Here is a 14,376-nt window from a genome sequence, read left to right on the forward strand (position 1 = left end):
CTCTGAAGGACTAAGCCCCAAATTCCAGAAGACACCTGACTTTCCTGTGCACCTGAGCACAGCCAGCCCGACCCTTGGCCTCCACTCCCTCGGTTCAGCCTGTCTGCACAACCACTAACAGAACTTCAAACACCACATCTTGACCCAGCTCCTGCTTACGTGCCGGGGGCTTCCGAACAAAACCTACCAGCTTGCCCACCTAGCCCCTCTGCTCCTCTCCCTCCTGCCCTCCACCTCCTTACTGGGACTCGGGACCCCTGCCTACCTCTGCGTTGGTGGTGACCCCAGCCTGACTCACACCGGCTCTCACCAAACAGGGCGATTCTCCTTCAGGTTCGAGATTGCATGCGCCCTCAATTTAACTGGCCACCTCCCTCATATCAGTGACTAAGTGACGAGGATGACCTGTGGTCTCCCAGCACCTCCTCACACCCTGCCCGATCCACCACGAGGCACCAAAGGGCTTAAAATCAAGTTTAATAAATAAAACAGCAAGGGGTTCAAGGCAGATATCACTTCACAGTGTGGTCCTTGGTGGGGTGACAGGGAAGGCTGAGTCCAACCCTGCAGATGGGCTCAGGCCAAAACTCTCCTGGTGACACCCAGGGGCTGGGGAGCGCTGCCCTGCCCCCCTGGAGGACCCCACTCCAATTTGTAAACAGAAACATAAATAAAACAAAAGAGGAGGGGGAAGAGAAGAATCAGGACCCCAAACCATCTTGCTGGGGAGCTTCAACAGAAATACACCTGCTGGGTCAGGAGAACAGGCTGGAACCCAGCCTCTCGGCATTGCAGGCAACAGGGGGGTGTCAGTCACCTGTCTCTTGGAACCCACGCCCGCACAAGGCTGCTGAAAGGCCCTGGGGCGGACAGAGAGAGGAGGCAGATGGGCGTAAAGTGCGGCTTTTCCTGAAGTGGACAGAGCGGGTGAGGTCAAGGGTGGGGCGGGGCCAACGTCGAGGTATATGGCTCTGTGCCCCGTGGGGTTTGGCACCGAGTAGCAGCTGCCCACCGACCCCTGGGCTGGGGCAGCCCATGGCCCTGCTAGGTGCGGGGAGACAGAGCCAAGCAGAGCGCTGGGGGCTCCCTGGGTGGAGACTGCTGGTGAGGGCGGGGAGGGCGTCATCCTGCCCTGTCTCCCCCTGACAGGCAGGGACGCCTCTCCTTGCTCTGCTGGCTAGAGGGGACCTGGCCCTCTGCACCCAGCTGCCCAACAGGTCCCACGGGGAGCGGCAGCCTGCAGCCAGGCGGTGGGGCGAGGCGCTGAGGGTGCCAGTCTGTGTGTGGGGAGGGGCAGGGCGAATAGCCCTGCTACCGCTCACCCCAGTCCTCGAAGTGTTCTGAAGCGGAGACGGCGTTACCCAAGGCCCACGAGGAAAAGGGTCGGGAAGACTGACAGAGGCAGGCCCCACAGTGGCCCCAAGTCCAGTCTAGGCCACACACGCCCGCCTGTGGCCAGGAATCAACAGGTCATCACGTTACAGCTGCAGTGAGGGGAGAGACCGAGAGAGAGACCAAAAGAGGGTCAGTCCAGTCGCACAAGCTGCACGGCTTGCGCACTGTGGGCCCGACACACGGCTCCCAACCTCGCCTCCCCCAGCAGACTGTTTTCACGTGTGCCTGCAGAGGACTGGTGGCTGGGGCAGGGGTGAGAGGAGATTAGCACTGGCCCCATCTGTACCTTTCTGGATTTTGAACCATATGAATGTATTACCTAGTCAAAAAAATAAATAAGCCGAATTAAAAGTAGAAAATAAAACTAAAGAAGCAAACAGAGCCTTCTCCACAGGGCCATGCCACCCTCAGGCCCACAGGGCAGACCCCTCCCGCCCTCCTCAGTGTAGCCTGAAGCTGGGGCCCCTAGGGTGGGGGCTGCACTCACTGTGACAAGGGCTCCGAGTGCAGCCCAGGGCCCGGGCACGCTGGGTGGGCAGCCAGGAAAGGATTCACATCCCCAATGCCAATGAGTCCAAACTCAGTGACCGACAAGGCCACCTGTGCAGGGGCCACAGCTTCCTCAGGCTCTCCGTCCATATCCACGTGGCTGGAGACCAGGGGCAGCTCCTCTGGGAGGGCCCCGGGCAGGGCCAAGTCCACAGCCAGTCTCGAGCTGGCACTGGGCTCTGGAGCAGCTGCAGCGGAGGGGCAGAAGGCCGGCTCGGACAGGGCTGGGGGCTGCTGCGGCAGGGGCACAGGTGGGGGAGCATCCAGCTGCTGGAACAGACAGGACCCTGGCTCCGAGGACGGGAGGCCATCAGAGCCCTCCTCAGGCTCACCAAGACTGCCAGCCATGCTGTCCACGCTCAGTGGCTCTGCAAGGGGAGAACACAGCTGAGGCCGGCCCCCAGCAGCACCGCACTCCCAGCCCTCCCAGGGTCCACAAGAATCCTGGCTATGGTGCACTCGCTTAAAATCACTTTGGCCTTGACACTGCAACCTACGCAGCCCCAGGCCAAACCTGTCAGGGACAGCAAAGTTTATAGACCCCTCTTCACCAATATACATAATACACACATGAACACAAAAGAAACCAATTACATTAAGTTGTGCAACCAGACTAAGGCCCTACCTCGGAAGACTGTTTCTCAAACAGAATATAATACAACAGGTTCAAAGCAAACAAACAAACAAAAACTGCCTAAGTGAACTGCAAAGTTGGGGTAAATGGGGAATTTGTAGAGCTCTGTACACAGGCGCATGAGAGGCAACTTAGGATGGGTAGATGCGGATGCCCTTCCAGAGAAACCACAAAACCAACCAGATTCTGGAACCAGGGGAAAATATAAACCCGAGTCCAACAGACCTAGAGAACAAAGGTCCTTGTCCTTCCCCATTATGGTCACCTTTAGAATCTGAAGTCATGAACCAGACCTTGTTTTGCTCTGGTGTGGCCCTGGGCCCAGGACACTGGGGAGGACTCAAGACACCCCCAGATCTCCCACATGGCAGCTGGGGCTCATTAATCACCACCTGGGCCCAGAAAGAAGCCCCCTAATCTGGGCCTGGGGAGAAGCCCCCCAACTTGGGGCCCAAAGAAGAATCCCCAACCTGGAGCCAGCAAAAGGGCCCACTCAACCTGGGACTCAGAGAGAAGCTCCCTGACCTGGGGCCGAAAAGGGGCCCCCCAAATACCCAGCACCCAGAAAGGAGCCCCCTCTCCTTCCAGGGCCCAAAAAGAAGCCCCCCAACCTGGGATCCAGAAAGGAGCCCCAGAACCCAGATCCCGGAGAGGAGCCTCCACCAACCACTTGGAGCCAAGAGGAGCCCCACCAACCACCCAGGGCTCAGAGAGGAGCCCCTACTTTGGACTGCATGGCACACATGGTTCCCCTCCATATGGGAAGTCAACGAGGCCCTATGACATCTCACATGTGTGACACCTCATGAGGTAGAATGACAATGGCTCCTGGACACCTGCTCCTTAGTGTCCACTGGCAAAGGTCAGTGATAGTTACAAGGGCGCCCCCAAGGGTAGCCCACCCCACATTCTTACCTATGTGCATCTGTGCCAAGGGGTCCTGCTCAGGGCCTAGGCCATCAGTGGCAGGGGGCAGGGGCGGTGAGGAGCGGGGACGGGTGAGGCCATCAGGGTCACTGCTATCTGGGTCCTGGTCTGCGTCCCTAAGGAAAGAGGGTGACATGGGGGGGTGCAGGGAGACAGCTGCCTCAGGTGGGAGGTGCTCCCCGAGACTCCCAGTGCTCCCCCAACACCAGGTCCTGCTGGAAGCCTGCTGCACATACGTAGCTCCTGATGGGCCGTACTTCCTCCGTCCCAGCCGTGTCTGCTGGGAGAAGTAGTCATAGCGCTCGGACTTCTTCCATAGGTAGTAGTACTCCACACACTCGCCCACAGACCTTGTACGCACCTGAGAGAGCACAGTGTCACCTGAGGCCCACATGCCCAGCCACCTCTGCTTCCCAGGACAGTGGAAACAGGTCACGGCAACCGTGGCTCTCAAAGACCCTGCCCATCCGCCCCATGTCCTCTGCGCCCACCTCCAGCCCCGATCTAAGGCTCCCAGGCCATCCTCATGTCTAGGGCTCATCCCTTTGCCCTAAACATGATGGCACACCAATCTCAGAGAGATCCAACACCTGCTGGCATGGGGCTCCATTCCTGTTCACTCTGGGTCCACGTGTCCTGTGTCCACTGCTCTCATCTCAGGCCTTGCCAAGCGCCCAAGGACTGCAGTGTCCACCTCAACCCCTGTTCATCGCAGGCCCCACAGAGGGGGAATGACTAGTGCAGACACCAGGGACAGAGTCCCCACCTGGCTGTGCTCACTTTTCCCACAAGCACAGAGTGTCACTAACACCTCAAAAGACAGCAGGGACAGAGTCCCCACCCAGAGAGGGCAGAGTGCTACCTGACCAAGCCTGCTTTTCCCATGGAACATCATTAACACCCTGAGGGAGAGCTGTCTATATGAGCACATGAGACGCTGTTAAAGGACACACTGGGGCTTCATGAACCCAAGACTCAGATCATATACACAAGCACCCTGGAAAGATAAGAGCAACACACTGTGAACACAGGTCAAGCATGGAGCTAGCTAGATGCCACGTGGCAAAACCTCTCGGGGCATCTTCACTTTGGAGAAGCCCCCAAAGCAAGGCCAAGGCTGAGCTGCAGGAAAAGGCCTTGGGTGGGAAGGAGTGTGGCTTGGTCCCTGATGGGCCAGGAGAGAGACAAGAGGGAGGGTATGAGGCTTCCCAGTGAACCCCTTCTGCATTAGGGGTCTGCATGGGAGTGAGTGTCCCAGCTCCCTGGGGCCAGAGTAGGCGTGTGGTAACCAGGGGGCGGGTACATAGAAGATAACACAGGAAGTTTTGCTCACAGAAGCAGCCTCGGCTGCAGTGGAAATGCAGTGAACAGCGTGCTGCGTCAGGCCACCAGGAGCTGATCCACCTAGAGGATCTAGTGCTGCCTGGAACAACACGGGGAAGGTCAGCTGAGCAGTCCTGTCCCTGCAGTGGCCCAGCACAGGCATCTCATTGACTCCAATCTCCCAAGAGAGGACAGAGGCCCCAAGCATGAGCTAGGTTTCCTCAGGCCCTGCTTTTCCACATGCTGGGTTGCCATGAATAGCAGGAAGGGGCCAGGGTTGTTTCCCTAGAAGGGCAGAAAAACCACTGGGAGAAGGGAAAGTTGCGGTGAGAAAGACAAAGGGAATATCAGGCTCTGAGACAGAGTCATGGGAGGTGTCCGGGGAGAGGGACCTCAGTCTATGAAAGACAGGGACTTGGGTACAGGAGAGGAAAGGGAAACTCAGGTCTAGGGGAGGACAGGGGGACTCAGGTCTAGGGGAGGAAACATGGACTCGGGTAGAGGCGAGGGCAGGGACTTAGCCTTCAGCAGCCCCTCCGGTCAGGAGCATTTGCCACAGTTGGCAGGAGAGACCTATTTTCTTGATTTGATTGAACTAGAAGACCCTCAATCCCCATGGCTAAGGCTGAGGGCAGATGGTGAATATAGGCACAACTACTAAAAGTCACCTTTAGGCCAATTATTTCCCATCCTCGGGCCTTCTTTGGGGGAAGGAAATGGCTTGGCAGAGGCAGCTAGAATAAGACAACAGGTATGCGAGAGAGAGAGGCAGAAACCAGGACTAGCCCTCAGCTCAGCTCAGGGAGCCTCAGAAGTCTGGTGAGGGAAGTTGTGACCTTGTGCTGTGTGGTGCAGGGTGCCATGTGCCCAGGCTCCCAAGACCTTCCCAGCCCCACTGAGCCACGGTGCAGAGCAGTGGGAGCAGAGCGGCCTGTGTCCTCACCTTGTTGGCCTGGATCAGGTGGAAGTTCTTCCCGTGCACACGGAAGCCATGCTCGAAGTTCCTGCACTCCTCCTCACTCCAAGCACAGAGCCCGTCTGCAACCGGGAGCAGGCAGTGGTGTCAGGAGCGCCCAGACCAGGGCAGCCAGCAAGGGTGGGACAGGCAGGCGGGAAGCTCACCTCGGATCACCTTCACGTTGAACCGCAGTCTCCGCAGAGCCTCCTCCACATTGAAACTGCATTTTACCAGCTCATACAGCGCCTGGGGGAGCGAAAGCCTCTTCCCACCTGCTCACCAGCAGCCACAGCAGGAGTATTTACTTCACCATTGGGGCAGGGAAATTGAGGGCATTTACCTCACCATCAGTGGGGGCAACATGGGAGGCACTTAACCCTACCATCAGGGTAGGGATATGGGGCCATTACACCACCACCAGGGCAAGGATACTGGCGGCGTTTACCCTATCATCTGTAAGGGTAGAAGGGGGGTGTCACACCACCACTGGGGTATGGATACAGGGGTGTTCACACCACCATCAGGGTGGGGATATCAGGGGCATTAACCCATTGAGGTGGAAATATTAGGGGCATTTATATCACCATCGGGGCAGTGTTATTTGGGGGTATTCACACTACCATCAGGGCAAGGATATTGGGGGCATTAACCCTACCATCAGAAAAGATAAGGGGTCAGGCATCACACCACCATTGGGGCAGTGATAGGGGCGTGTTTACACCACCATTGGGGTGGGGGTACTGGGGGCATTAACCCCATTAAGGCAGAAATGTTAGGGGAATTTACAAAACCATTGGGCCAGAGATATTGGGGGTATTCACACCATCATCAGGGCAGGGATATCGAGGGCATTTATACCACCATAGGGGTAGGGATATCAGGGGGCGTTTACCTCACCACTGAGGTGGGAATACAGGAGGCATGTACACCACCTTCAGGACAGGGATATGGGGGTGTTTATATCACCACTGGGGCACAGACATGAGGGTGTTCATACCACCATCAAGATAGGGGTATCAGGTTGTGGGGATGCTCATATCACTACTGGGGGAGAGGAATGAGGGGCATTTACACCACCATTAGGGTGGGGATTTGAGGGTATTCACACTACCCAGCACACTGCCTACCTGCTCACTATCTTTCACCGTTTCTCCCTCCGGGAGCTGAGACCCAACCATCTCATGCCATCTCCGCTTGACTGCCCGGTACAGGAACTCCTCCACCTCCCTCTCAGGGAGGATGTTGGGGTCCCACAGCAGCTGGTCTTCATTCTCATAGACTGTTTAGAAAGAGAGCCAGGGTCAGCTGTGGGCACACAGTCCACGCCCACACCTCAAAGAGTGCACACTCTCTCCCCACAAGCATCCACCAGGCTGGCCACCACAGCACCCCCAAAGAACAACTGCCTCCTAGAGGAGGCAGCGACTAGCCTGGTTGAGGGAAGGGGGACTTCTGAGCACGGCCTTTGGGGAAGGAGTTGTAGGTAACAGGTTCAGGGAGGATGAACCCGTTTGCAGTTTGCAAACCTTGAAAAAAAAGAGTACTGAGGAAGCAGAGCAAGCGCCTGGACCTGATGATGGCAGTGAGAGAGACCTGGGTCCCAGTGGTCTAGCTCAGGCCACAACCACTCTAACCACTGCACCACACGAGCTACACGAGAGTGTACTTTGTCCAGGGAAGGGGAGTCCTGTCCCTTGGCAACAGAGGATGGCAGCCTCCAGATGGGGAGAATGTGATGAGGAAGAGACAGAAGGGAGAGCTCAGGGCCAGGTCTGGGAAGCCCCCAGTGACAGCACCTCTTAATTACCCAGGGAAGAGTCGCAGGGACTGAAAATCAAACAACACAAACAAACAACCCAGTGCAGGGACCAGGAAGTGAAAAACGCACTCAGGAGAACAGCTCCTTCATTAAAATCTCTCTGGTTGGCCCTGGCTGGTGTGGCTTAGTGGATTGAGCACCAGCCTGCAAACCAAAGGGTCGCCAGTTCAATTCCTAGTCAAGGCACACGCCTGGGTTGCGGGCCAGGTCCCCAGTTGGGGGCATGTGACAGGCAACCACACATTAATGTTTCTCTCCCTTTCTCCCTCTTTTCCCCTCTCTAAAAATAAATAAATAAAATATTTTGGGGGGAACACACAACTCTTGGGTTGGTGCTGAAAACCACAGGGGCAGTGGCCTCTCCTGGTGCAAGAGCCCCTGTGCATCTGGAGCCACCTCCACCACCTCCATATTGACACAAGTCCCAGTCTGGACCAGGGTGGTTAGCCTAAGAGGACAAAAGGCCCCTCTCTGGGAAAAAAATAACATCATCCTATAACCTTAGCCCTCCATCTACCCAGCATGTGAATGTCAGAGAAAAACTGTGGAACAGAAGTAAATTCACAAATGGCTGTAAATCAGTTGGCAGCCAGGACTTTAAAGAATCACATGAATCTTCCAGGACTGGAAAACAGAACTGGTGAATTTATGAACCTACTGAACAGTTCTATAGCAGCCTGGACAAAGCAGAAGACATGATTAGTAAAATCAAAAAGAATTCAATAAAAACCAAAGAAAAGGAAGCAAACTAAGTTTAAAGAGAACATAGGGGATGAGGAAGATAGTCACATGTTTAACTGAGTGATAGAAGAAACGAACAAAGAATGGGGCAGAAGGAAATCTGAAGAGACAAAAGCCAAGAAGTCTCCAAACTGATGCATGGCACCAAACTATGCATCCAAGAAATTTGGGATAAACACAAAGAAAACCACATCTGGGCACATCTGGTCAAAATGCTAGAAGACAAAAGAAAAATCTAAACAGCCTGCAGAGAAACAGTGAACAAGGATTTTAACAGAAACAGTTAAGACAGACATCTGACTTTGTCACAGAACAACAAATGCCAAAGACAGTGGAATGAATCGTTCATGTGTGAGAAGAAAAAAGCTGGCAAATCTACAAATCTAGACCCATTAAAATACTCTTCAAAAGTGTAATCAAGGTTGACTTTCCAGACAAACAAAAGCTGAAAGAATTTACATCACAAGAAATATTAAAGAGCAAGTTCTTTAGCTGAAAGGAAATGATCCGAAATGGAAGCCGAGGGAGTGAACAGCACCATCCAAGCAGCTGTGAATGAACTTGAGGAACATCTGCCATGTAAACCACATTGTCACTGTGGCACTTGCAAGTCCCTGCAGGAGCAGCAGCACACAATGGACAGAAGAAGTGAGGAGGCCAGAATGCACCTACCTAAAGCAGCGATTTTCAGCCTTTTTCATCTCATGGCACACAAACTAATTACCAAAATTCTGCAGCACACACAACATATATTGTTTGCTGATCTGACCAAAAAAATAGGTATAATTTTGATTTATTCACACCAGATGGCTATTGTTGTATTGGCTGTCTTTTTTTTAATCCTAACCTGAGGATATATATTTAGTGATTTGAGAGAGAGAAGAATAGAGAGAGACAGAGATAAAGAAGTATTCATGTGAGAGAGAAACATAGATTGGTTGTCTCCCATATGCTCCCAGACCTGGGATCAAACACACAACATAGGTATAAGCCCAGAGCCAGGATCAAATCCACAACCTTTTGGTGCACTGGACGAGACTGCAATGAACTGAGGCAACCCAGCCAGGGCAAGTGTCATTTTTTCATTTGACAGTCTAAGGGAAAAGAGGTCAGTGTGCCTGATTAAATAGTCAGGCATTGCATGTTTTAAAACTTCTTGTGGCACACTGATTGACAATCACTGATCTAAATTAGGATAATCACTGAAGAGACAATATGAAAAGTAAAACTTATTATCTCAAAGAGGAGGAAAAAATAGAATAAAAAAAAGAAGACAACACCTGGCCAGTGTGGCTCAGTTGGTTGAAGCATCATTCATAAACTAAAAGGTCATGGCTTTGCTCCCTGTTTGGGGCACACATGAGACAACTGACCAATACTTCTCCCTCACATTAGTGTTTCCCTCTCTCTAAGATAAATAGGCATGTTGTCAACTGAAGGTAAATAAAAATTTTCATGTAAAAAAGAAAAACTAAATGAAAAAAGAACAGATGAAACAAGGAGAAAATAGGAAATTGTGACTTTTTCCAACTGTTTTCACAATTACATGAAAAATAGTTCAAAATGTAACTGGGCTAAATACCCTCTATTAAAAGGCAAACGAATATCATACTGGATAAAAAATTAGATCCAAAAATATGCCATTTACAGAAAATACAGTTGAAATATAAAAACACGGGAAGCAGCAGTTACAAAATACACTAAATACTGATCATAAAACAAGGCTCCTGCTGCTGTGGCTCAGTGGATTGAGCGTCGGCCTGGGAAACAAGTGTCGCTGGTTTGATCCCCAGTCAGGGCACATGACTAGGTTGCACGCCAGGTCCCCAGTTGGGGGCGCGTGAGAGGCAACTGTACATTGATATTTCTCTTCCTCTCTTTCTCCTTTCCCCTCTCTCTAAAAACAGATAAATTAAATAAATAAATAAATAAAAATAAAATAAAATAAAGTAACCTCGTTTAAAAAAAAGAAAGAAAAAAAAGGCTAACTAATTTCAAAGGACTAAAATCACAGAGTATGTTCTCTGGAATTCAACCAGAAATCAGTTAACAGAAAGATAACTAGGAATTCACCAATATTTGGAAATTAAACAGAACACTTCTAAGTCAGGAAGTTATCACACGTGAACGAAAGAATGACAAACCAAAATTAAACTAGGAGGAAAGAAATAAAGATAAAGTAAAAATCAATTAAATCGCAATCAGACAACAGAGAAAAATTAACAACCAACGAGCCAAAAGTCAGTTCCTTGTGAAGAGTAATAAAAGTAACAAACTTTTAACAGACTGAAGAAGAGGAAATAAGAAGGAGAAAACTCAAAATATCAAATGCAAAATGTCAGGACTCAAAAAGGGAACATCGAGACTTCCAGCCAAGATGGAGGCCTAGACTGACATGCTCCATCTCTCTCCACAACTAAGAAGGACTACAACTACCGCAAAACCAGAAATAACCAGAGGTTCCAGAAAATAAATGGACGTCCAACATATGAAGTTACAAAGAAGTGGTGCTTGTCCAGACGGGTAGGAGGGGCAAAGCCAGGGCGGAGAGGTCAAGCTGTGCTGGTGGCGGCAACGGCAGGACGGTGGTGGGACAGCAGTGGGACGGTAGTGGGACGGCAGTAAGCACAGACACCGTATTTAAGGGGAAGTGAGAAGCACCTGAGGAGCACCTCCGGCTGCAGACCAGACCTGTCAGCTCACGATTCCAACGCAGGGGAAGGCAGACCCCCATTGCCTTGGACTGTAAGGCCCAGAGGGGGTGGGGACGGAGGAGGAGGCTCCCGGTCTCTCAGCGGAGAGTGAACAACAGGAATCCATCTTGGACCCCCACCCCCACACAAAATGCCACAGCGTGGTGAGAATGGTCACCTGGTTGTGACAAGTGCACAGGGCTCCGCCCCCTATAGCATAGGAGGTGTGACAGCCCTGCCCTGGAAACAAAGGTAAACACAAAACCATCAGGATGGCACAGATCATGATCGAGATCCCGGTGACCTAGCTGACCAGCCAGCAAATATCTAATCTAACGAAGCAGCAGATAGGAAATCTTTCTGAGGTACAGTTCAAAGCTTTGGTTATAAAAATGCTTACAGACCTAACAGCAGATCTTAAACAAGACAGGGAAGGAATGAAGGCTAGTCCTGCTGAAATGAACAAAAACACATACGAAACTAGTGGTGAGGGCAAGAAAACCAGGGATCAAATCAACAAATCAGAACATAGGGAAGAAACAAACAGTCAACCAGTGCAGAAAGAGGAAACGAGAAGTGAGGAAAATGAAGAGAGGCTCAGAAACCTATTGGACAGCTATAAGTGGGCCAACATCCGAATCATAGGGTTGCCAGAAAGTGAAGAAGAACTACTAGAAACTGAAAAATTGTGTGAAAAAATAACAAAGTAGAACTTCCCTACTTGGGGGAAGGAAATAGACTTACAGGTCCAGGAAGCACAGACAGTTCCAAAAAAACTGGACCCAGGGAGAACCACACCAAGACACATTATAATCAAAATGTCAAAAATTAAGGATAAAGAGAGAATCTTAAAAGCAGCAAGAGAGAAGAAGAGAATTATGTACAAAAGGGTCCCAATAAGACTATCAGCTGATTTCTCAAAAGAAACTCTGCCAGCAAGAAGGGACTGGCAAGAAATATTCAAAGTAATGGAAAACAAAAACCTACAACCACAACCACGGATACTCACAAATACTCTATCCAGTGAAGCTGTCATTCAGAATAGAAGGACAGAGAAAGTGCTTCCAGGACAAAGTAAAACTGAAGGAGTTCATCAGATCCAAACCATTGTTATATGAAATGTTAAAGGGATTTGTTTAGGAGAAAGAGGATCAGAACTATAAACATTAAAATGAAAACTGTATCACAACAACCAACAACAGAAGCTAGGGAACCGAAACAAAGGCAAACTAAGTAGGCAACAAGAGTGGGAAAAGAATGATAGTTATAGGGAACATTATGGGGAGAGGTCAGCAGGGAGGGGGAAGGGGGGAGAGGAGGAAGATAGTACAAGAATTAAGAGGAGGGAGTGGAGTAGACAGGAAGATGTTGAGAAGAACTATATGCACAACCAATGGGCATGGACTAAGTGGGGGACAACTGGAGGGGGGGGTCACTGGGTGGAGGGGAACAAAGGGAAAAGAAATTGGGACAACTAACAGCATTATCAATAAAGCATAATAAAAAAGGGGGGGGGGGTGTTGCCTGGCTGCTGTGGCTCAGTGGACTGAGCATCAGCCTGCGAACCAAGTGTCGCTGGTTCAATTCCCAGTCAGGGCACATGATTAGGTTGCACGTCAGGTCCCCAGTTGGAGGGGGAAGTGAGAGGCAACCACACAGTGATGTTTCTCTCCCTCTCTTTCTCCTTTCCCCTCTCTCTAAAAATAAATAAAAAACAAACAAATAAATTATTATTTTTAAAATTTAAAAAATTTTTTAAATTTACATTAAAAAAAAGGGGGGAACATCACTATAGATCCTACAGATATTAAGAAGATAAAAGGATATTATGATCTTTTTCACAATTAACAACTTACTAATATGATAAACTCCTCAAAAATGCAACTTATCAAAACAAACTGAAACTTTAGATAGAATAATATTATTAAATATACTGAATTTTATAATTAAAAATCTTCCACAAACATGAAACAAAAGTAAACCCCAGGCCCATATAGCTTCACTGAGGAATTCTTCCAAACATGTAAAAAAGAAATATCTCATACAAATTCTCCCAGAGGTTAGTAAAAGGCACATGTCAGCATACTTGGCGACAGCAGCATACATGACCCAAAGCCTGGCAAGTACAAACACAAAGTAAAATGACAGGCGGTGTCACACCAACAGACAAGTGAATTTACAAACTTACATGGATATGCAACAATACTTTGAGGCTGGAGGATCTGCACCACCCCAGACAGAGTGGAAGCAGACGCCAAGAAACAATTCACGCACCACTGACAAACAGTTGGTTTTCAACACAGGCACCACTGTGATTCAGTGGAGGAAAAGTGACCTTTTCAGTATGTGGTGCCAGAGCAGCTGAATACTCACATGGGGAAAAAAATGGACCCAGACCCCAACTTCCAACCATGAAACAAAAATCAAATTAGGTCACATCACAGTCTTAAATATAACAGGGAAAATAAAGGACAATATCTTCCAGACCTGCAGGGACTCCTTCAACAGCCTACACAGCTGGTTAAAGTAGACTGATAAGCTGGACTTTGGGAGAAAACGTGCAGTACACAGTGCCCACACAGGACTTGTATCCAGAACACAGGCGGAACCCCACAAGTAAGAAAGAGAAAGAGAACCCAATTTAAAAATGGGGAGCCCTGACTGGGTGGCTCAGTTGGTTGGAGCCAAAAGTTGTGGGTTCAATTCCCCATCGGGGCACATACCTAGACTGTGGATTTGATCCCCGCTAAGGGTATCTACAGGAGGTAACTGATCGATGTTTCTTTCTCACATTAATGTCTGTCTGTCTTTGTCTCTCTCTCTCTCTAAAAGCAATTAAAAAACGTCCTTGGGTGAGGATTAAAAAGAAAATGGAGTGGGCCTTGAGCAAGCACTTCACAAGAGATATCCAAATGGCCAGTAGACATATATTATTCATCAGAGAAATGCAAATGAAAGCACCATGAGACATCACTCAACCCACCTGGAGGGCTAAAATCAACAAGACAGACAGTATCAAGTGTTGATGAGGATATGGAGCACTGGAATCCTGCATGCTGCTGGTAGGACCCCCTAAGCAGTATCCACAGAACTAACATAGGCCACCATATGTCTCCCAGCCATCTATCCAGGAACAAGTGTGTGTGTTCACTAAGACACCTGAGGGCGTTCATAACCACAGCTGCAGACGACTGCAGTATCGACCAACAGAAGGGATGACCAATGTAGTATATGTATACAGAGAACATGATACAACAGTATGCAAGATGTACACGCCACATGCATGGATATAATCTCACAGTGTTAACATGAGTGAGAGGCCAACTCCCACCACCCC

General features: G+C 50.0%; 1 protein-coding gene across 5 annotated transcripts in view; it reads right to left on the bottom strand.

The window, feature by feature from the left end:
• Positions 1 to 460: 460 nt before the first annotated feature.
• Positions 461 to 14,376, bottom strand: part of MIER2 (MIER family member 2) — a 34,765-nt gene continuing 20,849 nt past the window's right edge. The window contains exons 8-16 of one of the 5 annotated variants that reach the window (XR_016513454.1): positions 6,914 to 7,065; positions 5,951 to 6,032; positions 5,772 to 5,866; positions 4,839 to 4,928; positions 3,742 to 3,866; positions 3,494 to 3,621; positions 1,883 to 2,312; positions 1,323 to 1,484; positions 461 to 860 (exon numbers count right to left, since the gene is read on the bottom strand). Coding sequence is in view for 4 of the 5 variants with exons in the window: in XM_090289072.1 (XP_090145198.1) it covers positions 1,463 to 1,484; positions 1,883 to 2,312; positions 3,494 to 3,621; positions 3,742 to 3,866; positions 4,839 to 4,928; positions 5,772 to 5,866; positions 5,951 to 6,032; positions 6,914 to 7,065 (1,124 nt within the window). In the remaining variant the exon portion in view is untranslated. Of the gene's footprint in view, positions 1,715 to 1,882; positions 2,313 to 3,493; positions 3,622 to 3,741; positions 3,867 to 4,838; positions 4,929 to 5,771; positions 5,867 to 5,950; positions 6,033 to 6,913; positions 7,066 to 14,376 lie in introns of all 5 variants that reach the window. The other 4 variants (XM_090289074.1, XM_090289072.1, XM_090289073.1 and 1 more) reach the window with 4 other exon arrangements.

This window comes from Furipterus horrens, unplaced genomic scaffold (genome assembly GCF_987537825.1).
Source record: "Furipterus horrens unplaced genomic scaffold, mFurHor1.1.pri manual_scaffold_10, whole genome shotgun sequence".
Classification (NCBI taxonomy): domain Eukaryota; kingdom Metazoa; phylum Chordata; class Mammalia; order Chiroptera; family Furipteridae; genus Furipterus; species Furipterus horrens.